This window comes from Corvus brachyrhynchos, unplaced genomic scaffold, assembly GCF_000691975.1.
Source record: "Corvus brachyrhynchos isolate BGI_N302 unplaced genomic scaffold, ASM69197v1 scaffold61, whole genome shotgun sequence".
Taxonomy (NCBI): Eukaryota; Metazoa; Chordata; class Aves; order Passeriformes; family Corvidae; genus Corvus; species Corvus brachyrhynchos.
Genome location: NW_008236478.1, coordinates 2,617,246 through 2,635,213, shown reverse-complemented (window position 1 = coordinate 2,635,213; position 17,968 = coordinate 2,617,246). Strand labels below are relative to the sequence as shown.

Sequence of the window (17,968 nt, the reverse complement as noted above, 5' to 3'; positions counted from 1 at the left end):
GAGCAAAACTCCAGGCCAGAGCACTATATAGAGGTCAGGAGATTACTTGACTTCTCTGTAGTTGCAGAAGGCCCAAGTGCCTCCCCAGTTCTGTGGCATGTTGTCGACTTGAAGAGCACCTGCTAGCACATGGTTCGTTGCTGACTCCTTGTTCTTTTGAGTGTGAAAGAATGGATTGTCTGGGGATGAGCTATGGCAGAGGGCAACTGATTAAAAAGGTATAATACCATTTTCACAGCAACAGAGGAGAAAATACCAAATGGCTGAAGGTCATATAAGTTGTATGTATTCTAAATTCTTACCTCAAGCTGAAGGAGACTATTCCATTTTCAGATACTGCATGCAAAACAGAAGGCTGGCAATAGGAACTGGCTATGTCTCAATGCATACAGGGGTTACTAGGATAACTTTATTATTTGGCTACACATTGCTACTAAAACAGTCCACTGTTTAATAACATAAGCTAAGCAAAATTAAATAAATCGCAACCTAACACGTGAGACTCCAGGCACATGGCCACCATAGAAGAGATTTAGCATGTCTACTTCATTAGTATCCTAGCACATGCCCAGACACATCAGATTCCTCACTGTCACAGGGACTGGGTCATTAAGAGGGGCTGGGGCCACTCGCACCTGCGGCCAGCAGCTGTTTGTCAGATGAGGCCAGTAAAGAGATTATGAAAGTCCCAGGTGCCGTGTCTAGAAAGAACTCACAAAGGCAACATGTGGGCTTGGATGGCAGGCCTGGGATCTATGCTGCAGGTCGGGATTGTTCTTTTAACCTCTTTGCTCTAAGGAAATTCTTGTATTTTTGAAAAATAAAATGAGCTCTGGCAAATAGGCGCCTGATCCAGATTCTGGGCATGTTATTGATGCATTTTATACTGTGCAAAAATGCATCACGCAATGCTAACCTATGTTTAACATGCAAAAATGTTGTAAAATTTATTATGTTTTTCAAACTCGGTCACATTCCTCACACGTGTCCCCCCTGGATTAACATGAGCCACATAATTTTGTGTCGAGCTACCAGTGCCAGCAAATGATTTGTTTTGTTTTTCCAAACTCTTTCAGATCCCTCCACCAGAAGTATTTGAAGATTTGATTAGGTTTTCATTCCACACAAATGTATTTGAAAACAACATCGGCTATCTGAGATTTGATATGTTTGGAGACAGTGAACTTCTAACCCAGGTGTCCGACCTAATCATAGAGCTTGTTTGGAAGAAAATTGTTCACACAGATGCATTAATCATAGACCTGAGGTAAACCTTTGAATGGCAAATAACCAAAGCTCTTTCAAAACAGCATTTTATTTGTAACAGTGAATTAGCTTTACATGGCTTACTATCCTGTTTACAGGCTAACATTGCTGGGATTAAATGAGAAAAGAAAAACAGCCAAGGAAAATAATAACAGTCTGGAAGTATATCTCAAAATAAATTGTATCATCACTTGAGATGTTTAGAACTAAATAGGCAAATTTAGGGAATAGTTTGCAGAATGCAGTTCTGGATGTTACATTTGTTTTATTTCTCTAACTTCTTTCTAATCTAACTCTCCATGTACCATATATATATATTTATAAAATAAATATTTACTTCATGTAGTGGCCAAGTGATTCAACAGTCAAAAAGACAGACTATGTGCAAGGCTGTGTTACAACATTTAATTTGCCATATCTGCAGTGCTAAATAATTCTGGGCAATCAGGTCTGTACAGAACGGGCCTTGTGCACAGAGCACAGAGGTGCCTAGAGGTACTGTAGCACTCCTGGGCCCTGCTGCACCAAGCTGCAGCATTGTACACCTGCCCTCTTCTTAGAATTCTGTTGGACACTCCAGTGTGTCAATAGTGCTCCAAATCTTATGAGCAATAAGATGTCATTCATTTTTCACCAGCAATCAAAGCAGATTAATATAAAACATTCACATTTCCTACACAGTATTTAGGGAAGTAATGCCCTTGTTGTGGTCCAGAGTTAATGTGTGTGAGCCCAGAAGATTACAAATATAAACCAAAGAAAAGAAGGACTTTGTAAGGACTTGGTTTTAATGCTAGAACCATTTGTGTCTATTGTTATCATGGGGCTCTTAATATTTGGTAATCTTCTTAATCCCAAATTTCCAATTTGGGAAGTAATTGGGATTTGCATCATAGGGAGGAAAAGATGACCACAGTGATGAGAGCAGAGACAGAGATCTTACTATGTGAGAACAGAGGAGGCAAGGCAGCGACGAACATAACACACCCATGACTGGATTTGAATTCAGCAAAAGCACCACCATCTTCCAATAGACTTGAGATAGGACTGGGACTTTCCTCTTTCTTGCCCCAGTTTTCTCCCAAGCTAAAAATTTCAGGGCTGGGGGCACTGAAGCAGCAAAGATGAAATCACGTCTCAGGTACCAAATGGTCTCATTATAGCTCCTTTCTTGTGTTGTTTTGGTTTGGTTTATTTTTTTATATTTAATGTATTTTCAGTCCTTTGAGTGCACATAAAAGACCCAGTCTCTGAAGACATACAAAAGAGAACCCCAAACAAGCCTTTTGAAATTCTCTGTAAACCAATCTTATAATTTTAAGGCTAATGATTTAAATTTTGCATGGGATTAACTGTAATGAATAATGTTTCTCATTTTACAAGTTTTCCTCCGTGAAACAGCTGTACCACTCATGAACTTCATATTTGGATAATTTCAATTTTGCATGGGATTAACCATAATGCATAATGTCTCTCACTTTAATAGTTTCCCTTCCTGGAACAGCTGTGCCACTCATGAACTTCATATTTTTAACTCTCACAGCATTGACAAGAGACACTGATGAACTAAAAGGCCTCCCTAAGGTCACACAAGGCATCTGTAAGAAGGAGCACTAGCATCCAAAATTTAAGTTCAAACTCTGGCAACTGCTCAGACATTATTACTGACTAAAGTTACTGCAGTTTCAGTGTCTGCAAGAGAGTCCCAGGAAGAGCATTCCAGCATTGCCCTGCCTGCCATCAACTTCAGCCATGATGGCACCTGAAGGAAACTGGGCTCTGCTGGGCTGAGCTGTCTCATGGGCCGTGCAGCAGCAGCACCTCCTGGCAGCACAGCACTATCAGGGACACACTGAAGATGGTTATTTAACTTCTAGCCAATCACAGTGTCAATCATGGAGCTCCCAAATGCTGAAGAATAAAGATGTAGCTTCACTCTTCGGAACAGAGGCCTCTGGGACTGTCAGATCCTTTTCCAGAGGTGCAAAATCTTAGCTATAGATTGAACTGAATAAACTCATTTTCTAGCAGGTTTTTGCTGGAATGTCTGTGCTAGGTACTCCTAACATCACCTAGAGGAAAGTACTATATCCACACTCTATCAGTAAGCAAAGTACAAACATTTCTAGAGTTGTATGTGCTCTAGTATTAGTGAAAAGTGACAGGAAAAAATATTTTGGCAGTTAATTTTGTGTATTCATAGCAGGGGTTCTCCAATGACAAGCTCTTCAGTAAAATTAATCTTCAGAGACTGCTATGGAATTAAACAATGACCAAAGTTTTCAACTACGACTGTGCTAAAGGAAGCAACTAACGCAATCTTTAGACACAAAAAAGATGGACTTATCTAAACTTCTAAGTTTTCCCATTTTGTGTAGCAAAAAATAGGAACACAACAGTTCTACAAACATATGTTGCTTTAATTGGAATCTACTTTGTGTTTTAGGGTTTATGTATTCACTCCTTGCTGCCGACACCAGGAACAGAATGGGTTACTCAGAGTAAAATAACAAGAGTATGATGTTTCTCTGCAGATTTAGAGTCTTTGCTTACTTTCTGATTTTTCCTACGTAACATCAAGAAAAAAATAAGACTTTTATGTTTTGTATTTGCTTTTGAAATCAGTTGTGGGCAATAAAACTCCAACACTCTTAGACAGGATTTTGTTGATCTGATAGAAGTGCAAATGCTGATAGGGGAGAATGAATGTAAATGTATCAAAATGTAGCCATAAGCCTTTTCGGGACTGATGTTATGGAACAATACTTGGGAAGGAAGATTTACTGCCTGACACAAATTTTCACTTGTTTCCTTAATATTTTTAATTCTTGAAAAGGTACAATATTGGAGGCTCCACTACACCCATAGCAATCCTATGCTCGTATTTCTTTGATGAAGGACACCCAATTCTCTTGGACAAAGTTTATAACAGACCCAGTGACTCAGTAAAGGAGATATGGACCCAGCCACAGCTCAAAGGTAAATGACAGTTTCTTTCCAGAGTAGCTTTCCATTTCAGATGTCTCTCCTTGTGCATTTTAAACAAGCCATTAAATACTGTAACTCATTTGGTGAAAGCACCTGCCATGATCAGCTCAATCTGTGTAGAGAATGTAGAAACAAAAAATGTGCATTTCAGCCATGTCCCTCAATGCCATCTACAAATAACAGTTTATCACTCCTAAGAATGGGGTATGTTAGGCACAGAGGTTTGTAAATTGGTCCCCAGAAGTTGAGCCAAATACTGTGTACAGCAGCTGTAACTTGTTGCTTTTAAAAGTTGCCAAAATTAAAAATTAATCCAGTGTTGCCTAGAGTTCTAGTAATGTCTCTTCCAATACTCCCATACAGTTTTATATGTTGTTCCCTAATACCTACCTGTGTAATCCTCTACATCAGTAGATGAAAACACCTTAACACCCTAGTTTGTCCAGAGACGAGAAAGAAAAACATTAATTTTTGCATATCTGGGTGAGTTTAAAGCATTTGGCAATGTGACACACACCCCACACATAGCCTGCCCCACTGTTTGTGGAAGTTGAAAGGATGCTGCAACATGCAGAAACAGAGCTCTTCAGTGCTCACAAACTGCAGTTAGAGTTCTAAGAGCCCTTAAACATGGGTTTAATTATTTTCCCCTCTTAAGCTAAGACAGTAGCAAAAAAGTTAATGGTGTCTGGAGTTGTTGGCCTGGATCATGCTGAAATGGTTAAACTTTGTCACAGTCTGCAGGGTCCATCTATTTTCCCAGGCAGTCAGAGGTCGGTTGTGCTAAAGGATATGATTTCTATGGACACATTCCAGTTCCCATCAAAGAGAACGGGCAGACTCATATTGACTTCAAAGGAGCTGGATTGGGTCCTGTATTATATATATCTACTGTGAAAAGAGTCTTCTAATGGTTATTATGTTTATAGTGAAATGAGAAGACCAAAAATGGTGTGAAAATTAATTACCATGCTATTGGCCCCTCTCTTAGAATTTAGCATGAGGATTTTAAGTCATACTATTACTTACTTATAGAATGACATTTTTAGAGCAGTTTAGTTTTCAAGTTATCAAGTCCTAGCTATTACCTACTGGTCACTTTTTCAAAGAAACTAACCTCTCAAAAAGTATCTAACATGTTCATAGATATTGAAAATAAGGTTCAAAATCCTTCCTATTCCTGTCAGCTGTTTTATGTGAGAAAATGAGATAATTTGGCTCTAATCCTAATAAAAAAGGGGTGTCGAAGGGTTTGGGACAAAGGCCATGTATAGCTTCCACTTACAGACTATAAAAAACTGTGGAAAACCACTATAATTCTAATTTCATAAAATGATGCCTGCATAGTTGAAGGCCAGGCTCTGTGACAGCCATGTTCCTAGAGCAGGGATGAGGGTGAAACTGAAAATGCTTCTGGATGAGTGGAAGATGTCATTTTTCCCACCTGTCTATTCCACTATTCTGATGAGATCTGGAGCTCCTGTAAAAGTCAAAGCCACAAAAGAGCTAACAATAGTAATCATGAGCTGGGTTCTCTCCTGATGGAGCTCATAACCAGAAACCGATGGCACAAGAGCACCACATAGGGAGACAGCCTTTTTTTACAGCATAGAGTCTGGGCTCGTGTTAAAAGTATTTTAATACTATCATAGATACAAAGCAGATTTCCAAACTTCTTGGGTTGTTAATAGCAGGTAGGGAGTGAAGCCTCTATCTTGGCTTCTCTTTGCTCTATTATACAAACAAATGTCTGAAAATTGATTCATTTCTGATGGTTTTTTTCCCACCTTACAGGGGAGAGGTACGGCTCTCAGAAGGGGCTGGTAATCCTTACCAGTGCTGTGACAGCTGGGGCTGCTGAAGAGTTTGTATCCATAATGAAGAGACTAGGCAGAGCTCTCGTCATTGGGGAGCAGACCAGTGGTGGCTGCCATTCCCCACAGATCTATCAGGTAGATGAAACCAACTTCTACATCTTCATCCCCACCTCCAGATCAGTCATCTCTGCAGACAGCACTTCTTGGGAAGGAAAAGGAGTGCCCCCTCACATAGAAACACCAGCTGAAGCAGCACTCGTCAAAGCAAATGAGATGCTCAATGCTCACCTACACAGCTCTAGATAGTCCAGTGGAGGAATATGCCCCTAGTTCTTATGAACAGAAAGCTAGCTACCTAAATGTAAGCCCTAGAAACAAGTGGGAGGTTCATTTCAGTCTCTCTGGTCAGTGATTGGGTCCCTGTACATAGCTCAGTGACTTGTTTTCAACATGCCGCTATTTTTCCCCATTCTTTGGAACCCAGCTCTTTCTGTGCATGGTTGAAATACTTCAATAATTCACTGGGGTTTCAGGATTCCTCTCCTGTAATCAAACATAAATGTTCAGTGTGTCAGTTTTTTAAGGTTTAGCTACCAATCACAGATTTCCTTTGGTCCCATAGAAAATCCCAGTTGTCAGTATTGAAAGCGTGTGAACAAGCTCAAACACAGAAAAGGCACATCTTCTTTGGAAATTGTGTACATTCCTATTTAAACATCTTTAAAAACTAACAGGAGTTGGAAGAGTCTATTTTCCAAACTACACGAGCTAAATTAAGTCTCTTCTCCATCTCATCATTTAGATGTACCAAAAATAACCAAAAATTCCCAGTCTGTCAGCGTTGCCCAGACTCCTGGCATTTCAAAGGAACATGCCTGCTTCTCTCAGTGTCTGTCAGAGGGGAGGATGAGCAAGACAAAGGCAGTACATTGACTCTTTTACCCAGTGCCCAGATCAACTGACTCAAGGAAAAGAGTCGTATGTTTTTACTTAAGGCTAATATTAGATTGCTGTGTCCTGCCCCAAAGACAGAAGAAAAAAAAATAAAACACAAACCTGAAAAATATCCTTTTCACCCTGTTATCAAGCTACATATTATGTAATAGTGTATTCCAGGACAACTAACAGAGATAATTGACATGAGCTTAATGCACAACATTCCTTATCTTTCCTACAATTCTTAGTTAAACATCTATCTTCCAAATGATTTAAAAATATGTGTAACTCTAATCTAGATCTCAGATTTTCTCATCTCTACAGAATGCCAGCTGGAAGGTAATTAAATTAAGGAAATGGTCTCCCAAAATTCAGTTAGAATCAAGAGTAGTTACACATTGGTGTTCATTTGCTCATTTGTAAGTTCCTGCCATTTTTCTTTTATTAAGTGTGTTAAACACTTGACTTCAAGCTTTTACAGGGAGAAAATTTTAAGAACTAAATAGATTTTCCATCTTTTTTGTTACTTATTTGTCTTATCAACTACACTCAGTGTGATCTCTAACCTGGACTCTTTTGAGTCATTTTCATGTTCTGATTTTTATGCACTAGCTTATTGTTAAACTTCTCAGTGTTGTGGAAAATATTTTAATGAATTAAAACCCATACAGAATTTTGTGTAAAGTGATATATGTATGAAGAATATTAAATATTCTTATTATGGAAAAAAATTGAGTAGTCAATGAATGAGTAAACAACACTAATGTATTTCTTGTAATGTCTTTTAAGCCTCTTTAATATCTCAATCCAGATAAACAGCTTTGTTTTCCTAAAAACAATCAGTTGTGCTGTCATGTACAAACAATGTTAATTGTTAAGCCCAATATTTAGAAAATTTAGCCATCCATTCAAGGACAAAAAAGCTACACCATATGGGCACAAATAGCAAATAAATTTTTCCCATAGTAATATGGGAAATACATATGTATAATAAAGATGTCTAGAAATTGGAATCCAGTTGGAAAAACAAACAATGAAGATGCAATTGCAGGTGAGACCATTTTAAATCAATAGTGCTGTTAATTTACTACAGTGATTGATTTCATTGGAAAACTATTGTGCAACCTTGAGAAATTTTATTACTTGGCAAAATATTATTTACTATTTCATAGTACTGGCTAATTAATATGGAAACTGCCAGGCTTAACAAAGGCCAGTGTGTTAAAAGCAATTTTTCCTGTCTTCACAAACTGCTCTGTCATAGTTATGCCCATCTCAATGAGTTTAGACCTCACAAAACTACAGACAGTAATTGTGTACAAAATTACACTGCATTGAAAGGTCTGAATATCACAAAAGCACAAACAAAAATTAGCTAAGGAAAATCCATGGTTTGTGGTTTAAATGAGAAAGTTAAACAGAAGGTTTTTAGGGAGGGACAAGCAATTTGAGAAATGCCCTTCCACAACAAAACAGGAAATACGATGAAACTGCCACCTTTCTCTCATCTGGTTCCAGAGCTGACATGGACATTCTACAGTTTATAGCACAATTTCCTTATCATCCCACCTAGAATAACTTCCTGAATTTTAATCCTAATCATGCTTCTTTTAAAGGCAGGAAGAAAGGAGTTGTTGTATCAGACTACCTAGCAGTATCATCTTTCTCCTTGTAGCATTCATACAACTAACCAAGAAATGACAGCCGGCTTTTATTTCTTTTGTGCCACCTTAGTCCAGTGATTTCCAAACTGTGCTCTGTAGATCCAAGGAAGTGTACAGGCTGCCTAGATTAGTGAAAAATTACCTCATAAAAAACAAGTAAATATATATTTCTCAAAAGCACATCTGAGTGTCATTTCGATGGAGAAACACATCTTCATCAGAAAAAGTTCAGGTATCAATGATCAGTGAGTCTACAAATATCCTAATCTGGCATTTCCTATTGATAAACTTATTATCCATTACAGAAACACAGCCTGCACAGCTAAGCTTGACAGCATTGTGTTGTGTCCTTTTTCACTGATCCAGAAACACGTCATGGGAAACTGTTGTATGATCAAACTGAACAGTTAGTTGCTAGCAAAGACAGGAAAAGAACCGGTCAGCTCGCTACAAATTTTCTCCTCCTGTTTTAAAAACAAAATCATTTCCCTGCCCTCCCTAGCATTTCTACTTGTAGAAAAGACAGAGATCCCTGCTGTAAAATTACAGTATTTCACAGGTACAGAATGCAGTCCTTCATTTCTTCACAAACCCCCTGCCTTAGTGAGTGCTTTCCTTCCAGCAGGATTTCATCTGCACCAATTTAAATTTTCAGACTTCTAGACATAAGGGGAAATAAGCTTCCAGCATGACTCAATTACAGGAAGTTTGTTTTTCTTTGTCTCGTTAGGCTTCCTTCTGCCTGTTCAATATTTGGTTCACTCAGCTTTAATACGAATATTTTCATTTAAAGAAATAAAATCTGTAAAAATTTTGGATAAGCCCCCTGGTTTATGTAACCCAGTTTAGATGAGACACTCAGTTAAACTTGAGACACATAAAAGACTTTCACTGTGCCTGCACAAGGAGCTTTACACAAGAGCTGGTTTTACACACAGGAACCAAGTTCTGGTTCTGTTGGCATCTGTGTGGTTTTGCACTGATACCAGCACAGATGCAGCAGGCAACAAGATGTCATACTGTTGTGCTGTGTGTGTAAATGGTCTGCTGTGTGTCTAAATAAGTCTTAGTTCACAAAACCCTTTACCTCAGAATAAGAAGCAAATTGTTAATGTAATCTTTATACTGATGGCCACCTACCAAAAAAAGAAGGGCAGTATTGCCCACACTGCCTGCAACAAGGGGGAAATCCTCAATCTTTACATACCAGGACCAAAATGCACTGCCTCTGAGCTGGAGGAGGTGAGGAAAGTACCAGAAATAAAGCTTATTAAAAACCTCCCCTCATTTTTGCGTTTTGAATCAGCTCTGCCACTTTTCATAACTGGTCCTCTTGCCTTTCTGTGCACAGAAGGCATTCCTACATTGCTCAGCATGACAGTATATGAATTGCTGTGGCTGAGATAGGCCCACAAGGAAACTGGGTAAGAGTTCTTACCTTTTCTTTTTTCCCAAAGAAAGCAAGTCCATGACATAAAGGGAGGCTATCTCTCCCTGTAACCTTGCTGCTTGCTTAGCCTCATACCATAAGCAAAGTGATGAAGTTTGATTACCGGTGAGAACTCTAAGGAGGTAGGTCTAACACACCATTTGAAGAGGTTTTGAGACTTAGCATCTGTTTTTCAGTGGTTGATTTTCTACACTTTGTCCAACACAAAATCATTGAAACAATGTAACCAGTAAGATTTGGTGCTGCTTCATTCCAATCTAAATTATATACCAGGTGTAGTACACTGGAAAAATAGGCATTTGGAGCAGGGTAATGCTGAAAGGATGTGCCAAAATAATACTGGGGAGCATTATACAGCTGGTCCTGTCTTCTTCCAGAAGAAATCTGAAGCTAGGTTTCTAATCATAAAACTGTTAAGAAAACATGGCATCTTTCAGTAAGTACAGAAGAGAACATTTTGCAGTAATGGTACCAAAAAATCTTTAGTCTTATTTATACTTGGCCAGGCTGATCTTAAAGTCATTAATGTAAATCAGGAGTAGCAACATGGAATTATTTTGGATTTGCACTGGAATAAATGAGATCACAATCTGGCCTAAACTGCTAATAGGAAATATAACCCTGACCACATATGAATGCAGTTACACCACAGAGTCCTTCATTACACTTTATGGACACTGACTTCACAGTAAACTGGCTGGCACCCAGGTGGAGTGAAATTTGGCCCATTAAACTTTGCCATAAATATATTCCTTACATAGTAAATGTTATTGGACACAAAATAGAGATGGAAAGATTACAAGGAAACCACATCATCCCCTACTCAATGCAAGGTTGTTCCCTGTGCTCCATGTTTCAAAGTCTTTGTTCATTTTGGTTTTTAATGACTCGAGTGAAAGAGCTTCCGCCACTGACCTTGGAAAGCTGTGTTACAATCCAACCAGAACTGTCTTCTGAACTCAAAGACATAATGTAACAGTTTTATCACTTTGTGTTTCAAAAATAAAGCTGGGGTTCATAGCCAGTGATTTATATTAATAGGGAACAGCCATGTGTTAATGTTCAACAGCAATATACTGGGAAGAATACAATCTCCTGACTTATAGAAATCTCCCAAGAGATAAAAATTAGTGTAATATGTTGGTTTCAACTGACAGCCTAAGACTGTCAGTCTCTCTTTTATTGTTCAGATGTGTTTACTTGCTGATATTTTCATTATCAAGCTAGGCATCGTCAAAGTAACTCAAAACTCTGTCCAGTATACAAAAACCAGTGGAGTGTATCATCAGTATGGTGGAACACAGAGAATATACTGAAATGTCCTTTAGTCTCAGCTGGGAAATGAATGGTTTCTGATCATTCTCTGTCTGAAAGGGAGTAATAGCCTTTGATGAGGCAGGTGAGGTTCACAGATGTGCCACAAAAACATCAGACAACCTGAAAAAATCCTATACAAGAGCAGGAGAAATGATTGCTTGAAGAACATATTGTCATAAAGCATCAAAATCTAGCCCCTAAATAGATTTTAAAAGTAGTGAAAGGCTAATTAGTTGGGCTCCAGTACCAACAGACAGTGTTTCCTACCATCCAGAGCAGTATAAATTTATCTGCTGCTGAGACTCAGCAAAACTCAAAATGAAGTAGATGAGAAAAATGTCTCATGGACAGACAAGAGAAAGAATATGCCACTTTCTTTTTTAAAAAGTTGTAATTGGCCCATGTAGGAACCAGAGGATAGACAGGCTGGTGTAATGCAGTGCAATTCATGTATAATTTTGTGAAGGCCATTCCTCTTCTAGCAGTTACCAGAATAGAGCCTATCATCCAGAATTAGTGTGCAGATTCTATCTACCAGTAGCTAATTGTAACTCAGATACCCTAACTGCTTCCTTTGGTATATCCAAAACCTGAAAACCGCAGGCTAAACTCTACTCCCATCAGATCTGTATGCCTACTGAAGTCACACAGATGTTAGAATATTTGCTTCCTGTCTACACAATAAGGTTGACAACAGGTCACATTTTGATACAGACCCAGGTTGATTTCACTGTGTAAAAGATATTTCAAAAGCAGCAGAGCCTAGAATAGAATTTGGATATTCTGCTTTACAAGTCCCATCCTCTTTGGCAGTCTGCTGGTCAGTTGTTGACAATCATAAATTTGAAACACTCTTAAATTCAGGTCCCTTTCAAAGCCAAGGAGATGGTAAGATGTCAGTTTTTAACTCAAAAATTTGGTAAAAGAGCTGATTCAGCTAGCATAAAGGAGTAAGAGTCCACCAATGCTGCTAAAAATAGTAACTTATTTTCTTTTAGCATAAAAGCTCTGATTTTTTTAGTGCTTAAATGTTCCTCATTCAATGAGGTGGTTGTTATTTCTGTATTTACATTGTACTGCACAGACACCAGCAAATCAAATATAAGCAAAGAAAGCTCTGTTTGCATAACTATAATTTTGTCCCCTACTCTGCAAATTAACACTGCATGTGGATTCATTTCACTATTTTATTTCCTCAAAAATAGGTTGACAAGGGCTAGGTTGAGTTTTCAAAAGTTAAAACTCACTCAGACTCTTGTAAACATTTTATATTTTTTTCGCAAAGCATCTATTATAAATTATTGTAAACAGTGATTTCCTGAAAGAAATTAATGTAAACTCAAAAGGAAATGGATATAAGTGAACTATCATTCCCTTCTTGATCCAACCTGCCCAGTCCCTTGGTGACATCTGTGTGCACTCTAATTATGAGAAGTCATGTGCCGGGATAAATGATGGCGTTCTCGGAAGTACTCATGGCAAATGGGACACGTCAGCTTCTCCTCTCGTCTCCTCTTGCACTGAGATTCAGTTGAGGAGTATTCTTTTTTGTGATGTGACCGCATGTGGAAGACTAAATCAGATGTCATGCGAAAGGACAGGTTGCATTTGGCACACCAGTTCTGGGCAGCCACTCCAAAAGATGTGAAGGTGGGGGGAAGAAGAGTCAAGGAAGAGGAAGAGGAGGAGGAGGAGGAGGAGGAGGAGGAAGAGGAAGTGGTGGTTGTGTTTTGTAGCTGTCCTCCTGCTTGCTTGGGCCACGGTTCTGAGGTATATGGGAAAACATTGCTCTGAGTGATGCTTGTCTGCAGCATCTGAGCATTACACAAATCACTGACAAAGAACTTGGAATTGAGAAGAGTGCTGCAGCACATGATGTCTGTGGTGGCAATGAAGCCAGACAGCTCCCCCAGGCTCTTTGCTGACTCACTCATGGGATGAGAAGAATTTACTGCAGCTCTTTCTATTACACACTTATTGGGTTTGCTGAAAGCACTCTTCTGTTCTCCTCGAGCTCTGGTGGGCCAAACAAAGGAGAATGCACTGCCAGAGGAGTTTAGCAACACCTCCTTTGATACCTGCTCTTTACCAAGTGGGACTGTGCCATCCTCCTGTTCTGGCTCCTGCAGTCTCTCATTCCTCAGCTTCTCTTTCATCCTCCTGACCTCAGTGAAAGCACTCTGCTTCTGCTCCAAAGCATCCTTCCTAGCTGACTGCCTCCCTGAACTAAGCTTCCAGAAAGAACCAGCCAATGCATGCTCTCCCACAACCTCCTCCTTGCCCCCACAGTTACGTTCCTCAGTCAAATTATTGGTTTTCTCCAACAACACTGTTTTCCTGCTCCTGTTGTTCTCAGCCTCTTCAGATTTTGCTCTCCTTTCTCCAATAAGACCATGTGCATCATCTTTACAAGCTGCCATTTTGACTTCCAGGTCCCTTGCCAGACTGTGGAAATTCGTGGTCTGTTCAGCTAGGTTGCTCTTTTCAGTTTTAGGATTCTGGAAGTTTCTCCACAGCAGAGCGTTCTTCTCTGGGACACAGAGGAAGCGGACATGGGACAGATAGGAGTGCTCACATTTAAAGACTCGGTCGCATTCTTGGCATCTCATCTCTGCAGAAACAGACAAGTGATGAGTTTTGCAAAGGTGGAATCATGGATGGATGCAGATCCTGATCCTGTCATTGACACAAAAAACCAGAAACACCTCTTGTGTCGCACAAGGTAACACACGGTAAAACTAATGCAAGTGCAGAATCAGGTCCCTACCTGCTATGCAAAATGGTTCACTCTTATTTGCTTCCATGCTTCCATGCTACTGCCAGAAATTATTTCATTTAGACTCTCAACTCTAGATTTTATTACATAAAATGTAATTATATTACATAAAAGTACATAAAATGGCCAGGACACCATGATCTAGATAAAACCATTTAGACTTTATAATGATTTGAAGTCTAAACCCAGATTTGGGTCTACATTTCTTAACTAAGTCACTGGCTTTAATTCAGGATGAATGTTAAATGCTATATATCCAAGCAATAATGAGTTTTAGACCAGGATTCAAAGATTTTGACACGAGCCTCTATTTTCAGGATACTCTGGAAGTTTAATACCGTTCAAAAATCATCTGACCTTAATGCCTGAAGCCCTTACTCATGCTCATTTGGCAAGCTGTTATATGCCTTAAGGCACAGATGTCTGCAGCACAGAAAATGATGTTCAAAGTGAAACAACTTGGCCTTCAGACCTACTGCACCTCTGGCTCATTGGGATGATTGATTGCCCATGAACAGATGATACCAAATTCAGCAATCAACACAGATATGGTACATCTTAACCTTTGTAAACTATATCCATGCTATATTATTTCACAACACAGAAGTTTTAAAATGCCAAGTGATGCCAGACAGCACCTGAGGCCTGGGATATATAGGAAAGTTCATAAACTGGTTGGGTAGAACTAAAAATTCCTAATTTGGGACTCAGCACAGCTTAGATCACTTTACAAACTACAGAAGCTGAACTTTTTATAAGAAAATAAGGCTGCTGAAATGGGTGGAACATTATACCTGTGAGATTAAAGTCTTGAGTGTAGATATAGTGTCTCTTGTGCAAGCAACACCCTTTCCTGGTAAATCCAAAGGCCTGGCAGTATGTGTCTACACAGAAACTAACAGAATGCACTGAAACCAGCTGGAATTATTTAGTTGGTTCCTGCTATGAATGTGTCTGTATTAATTTAATACTAACTTACAGACAAGCACATTACCACGTAAATTTGCTAACTCATATCTTTACCAACCTACACCTTTACCAACCAATCTATACAAGCTTTGTTTGAATCAACTAAAGGGAATGTAGAAATGGTTCTGTTCCAGTCTAACTAGATGAGGTTTGGAGCAAATGACAGCTGGAGTCAGACTTGGCATGGACCTGACTGACTTGCTTGGTGTCTCTGTAACCTGGATTTTTAGTTTTGTAACAACTTCCAGGTCAATTTCTTTTGGAGCAATGAATTTCCAGCAACATTTCAGAAATGAAAGCTTGCCCTTTTCCTCATTTCCACTGTGTCCCACACTAAATAGGCAGGCTATGCTGTATGCAGTGCTGTTAGGTTTATGTATTTTTAAAGCCCTGCTCATTTACAAGATTAAAGCTGAACACTAGCCTATACCTCATTTCTCAATGAGCTAAAAAAGGCCTATTTCCAACTGATACTTTAGACTTTTAGGATTCTGAGTTATCCAAATGCGTAGATTTCCACTGCATAGCTCAAAAATTTCAGCATGAATCCCTAGTGCACCATCCTCTGCTAGGAAGTAGCAATGAGAATGGCATTAAGAACTGCAAATTGCTTCTTACTCTGTGCCTCCAGCTCAAACCCCAAAGCAAAAGGTCTTTTCTCTTAGCTGACCAGCTAAGGATTTAGACAGGGTTTGTATTACAAGACAAGCACATACTAAGGAAGATGAGGACTCACTTCTGTCCTCAGTGACCCCTGCAGCCAGCAATTTGGTACTTACCATTCTGGGGACTCTGAGCTTTTATCTCATTGAAACCCAAGAGGCTGGAAAGCTCCTCATCATACCAGACAAGCAGTTCCTCATTTTTATTGATTTTCCTGGTGGAGCGATAGTATAACTGACTGTTTTCTAAGTAAGCTTCCAAGTTCTGCTCCTTGCTATTGGCAGCTGCTTGTACAAGTCTCATCCAAGGCAGTCCTGTGGGACTGTGCACAGATGTAACATCTACCTGTGAGACAGGACACAAAGAAGGCAAGTTACAGGTCTTGAGGCCCAAAGCAAGATTTTCATCCAATCCAAGAACAAAGCCTGTTTTCTGCCTCACACTGAGCACATATGACAAAGCTGTGAGCCCAACACATCTGCCAGTGTCACCAAATCCAAAGGCATCATAGGGAGAAGGCTGCCCTGGTGTGAGGGCTGAGAGCTCTGGGAATACAGCTGCATGGGAGGGAGGAGGAAACACCAATGCTCATGGCTAACCTCCCATGGCAATGCCAGGCCTGGTATGTTGGTCAGTCTCTAGCTCTGTCCTTTGCAGACCATCCCATGGGACTGTGTCGGGTGTGGATCACAGAGGTACAGGAGGTGTCATCCTCTCTAAGAAGGGGTCTCAATCCCGTGGGAAAATGGGATATGAGTCAGGAGATGTGTGAGTGCTGTCACTTGGGGGGTGAGAGATGTGCAGACCCCTGGACCAGTGCAGTGTGAAAATGAACAAACACTCAGGACAGTTGCATGTGGAGTTTTTCACTGATGTAAGAGGATATGGATCAGGAGGTTTAAGAAAAATCATGGATATTTGATTCCATACCCCAAGTAGATATTTGCATATCTGTTTGGCTAGATTACATAAAATACAGATTTTAATATCTACAACTAAGAAGCACTTATATGATCTCTTTCCTTTTTCAGAAATAAAATTATGTATTCCTTTTTTTACCTTCACTAGATTAATTAAATTCATTTTAAGGTATATTTTTTTGTTAAATAATTTCTGAGAGTTGCAAGGGGTTGATTTGTGTGCGTTCAGAAATACCAAAAAAAAATTGAGTTAAAAGACATTTCTCAGGTTGTAAGGTCAGGCACTAAGAAGTTAAAAAAATAATATTAAATCTATTGCTCAAATTAAATTTCTGTTCTGTGTGTACATTACAGCATTGTCCTAAATCACATATAATTTTTACTCCACAGGATTTCTGAGTCATTTAGTCAGGTTGACCATGAAATAATATAAGTACAAAACATTTGGCTTTGTATTTCTCGTTCAGTGTGTGACTCCAATCTTAGTTACTTTCTTACACTGAATAGGGAATGATTTATTTCTTCATAGGTTTTTCCTTGGTGTTTACCACAGCAGACCTGTGTCCTCTGCAATATTTGAAAGATGGGGAAGATTTTCATAGCTTGAAGGCTGAAACACAGGGCCATCAAGGGCAACATTTATACTCATAAAAAGCCTCAACTAATTTTTGAAGCACTAAGTCACTGTTTAGAAAGGAAGAAGTTTGAAAATGAGAAATGTCTAATGACAAGTACGATCTAAATTTCACCCCAAGCAATGTATAGCTCTTTGTTTTCCACTAATTGCAGGGCAGCCATTCATTGGTGTTTGGTACCAGAAACAATATTTTGGCTAATTATTTCTCTGGTTTTAACTGACTATTACCTACCATGAAAAGTTTGATCACATTAGTAGCTTGGATACAAGAATGAAGCATTAAGAGACCATTAGCATAGAAGTTAATTAACGCAAGAGAGAAAATAAATTAGCATGCCCTGTAACTGGTTCTCTCTAAATGCCATGGTAATTAACAATGATTGAGAAATACAAGTGTCTGACAGCGACACAAGAACAGCCACCCACACACAGTGGCTGTAACTAACAGCTATGACAGAGGCTGTCATATTTTACTTGCTGTGTTTCAGAAATACTGAGCAGCCACTCAGTGCTCTAAGCAAAGTCAAAGGGAGCACAGCTCTGCCAGGAGCCAGGACTCCAGGGA

At 39.3% G+C, this 17,968-nt stretch overlaps 2 protein-coding genes across 8 annotated transcripts in view; one reads left to right on the top strand and one right to left on the bottom strand.

Annotated features, from left to right (window-relative positions):
* RBP3 (retinol binding protein 3) overlaps positions 1 to 9,958 on the top strand; it is an 18,872-nt gene extending 8,914 nt beyond the window's left edge. Inside the window, exons 2-4 of the mRNA XM_008643766.2 lie at positions 1,077 to 1,267; positions 4,103 to 4,245; positions 6,049 to 9,958. Of these exons, the coding sequence (XP_008641988.2) occupies positions 1,077 to 1,267; positions 4,103 to 4,245; positions 6,049 to 6,377 (663 nt within the window). The 3' untranslated portion in view covers positions 6,378 to 9,958. The remainder of the gene's footprint in view (positions 1 to 1,076; positions 1,268 to 4,102; positions 4,246 to 6,048) is intronic.
* Positions 9,959 to 12,611: 2,653 nt separating this feature from the next.
* ZNF488 (zinc finger protein 488) overlaps positions 12,612 to 17,968 on the bottom strand; it is a 20,001-nt gene continuing 14,644 nt past the window's right edge. For all 7 annotated transcript variants that reach the window (XM_017725965.1, XM_008643765.2, XM_017725968.1 and 4 more), the window contains 2 exons: positions 15,963 to 16,191; positions 12,612 to 14,049 (listed from right to left, as the gene is read on the bottom strand). In XM_017725965.1, the coding sequence (XP_017581454.1) occupies positions 12,860 to 14,049; positions 15,963 to 16,191 (1,419 nt within the window). In that variant the 3' untranslated portion in view covers positions 12,612 to 12,859. The remainder of the gene's footprint in view (positions 14,050 to 15,962; positions 16,192 to 17,968) is intronic.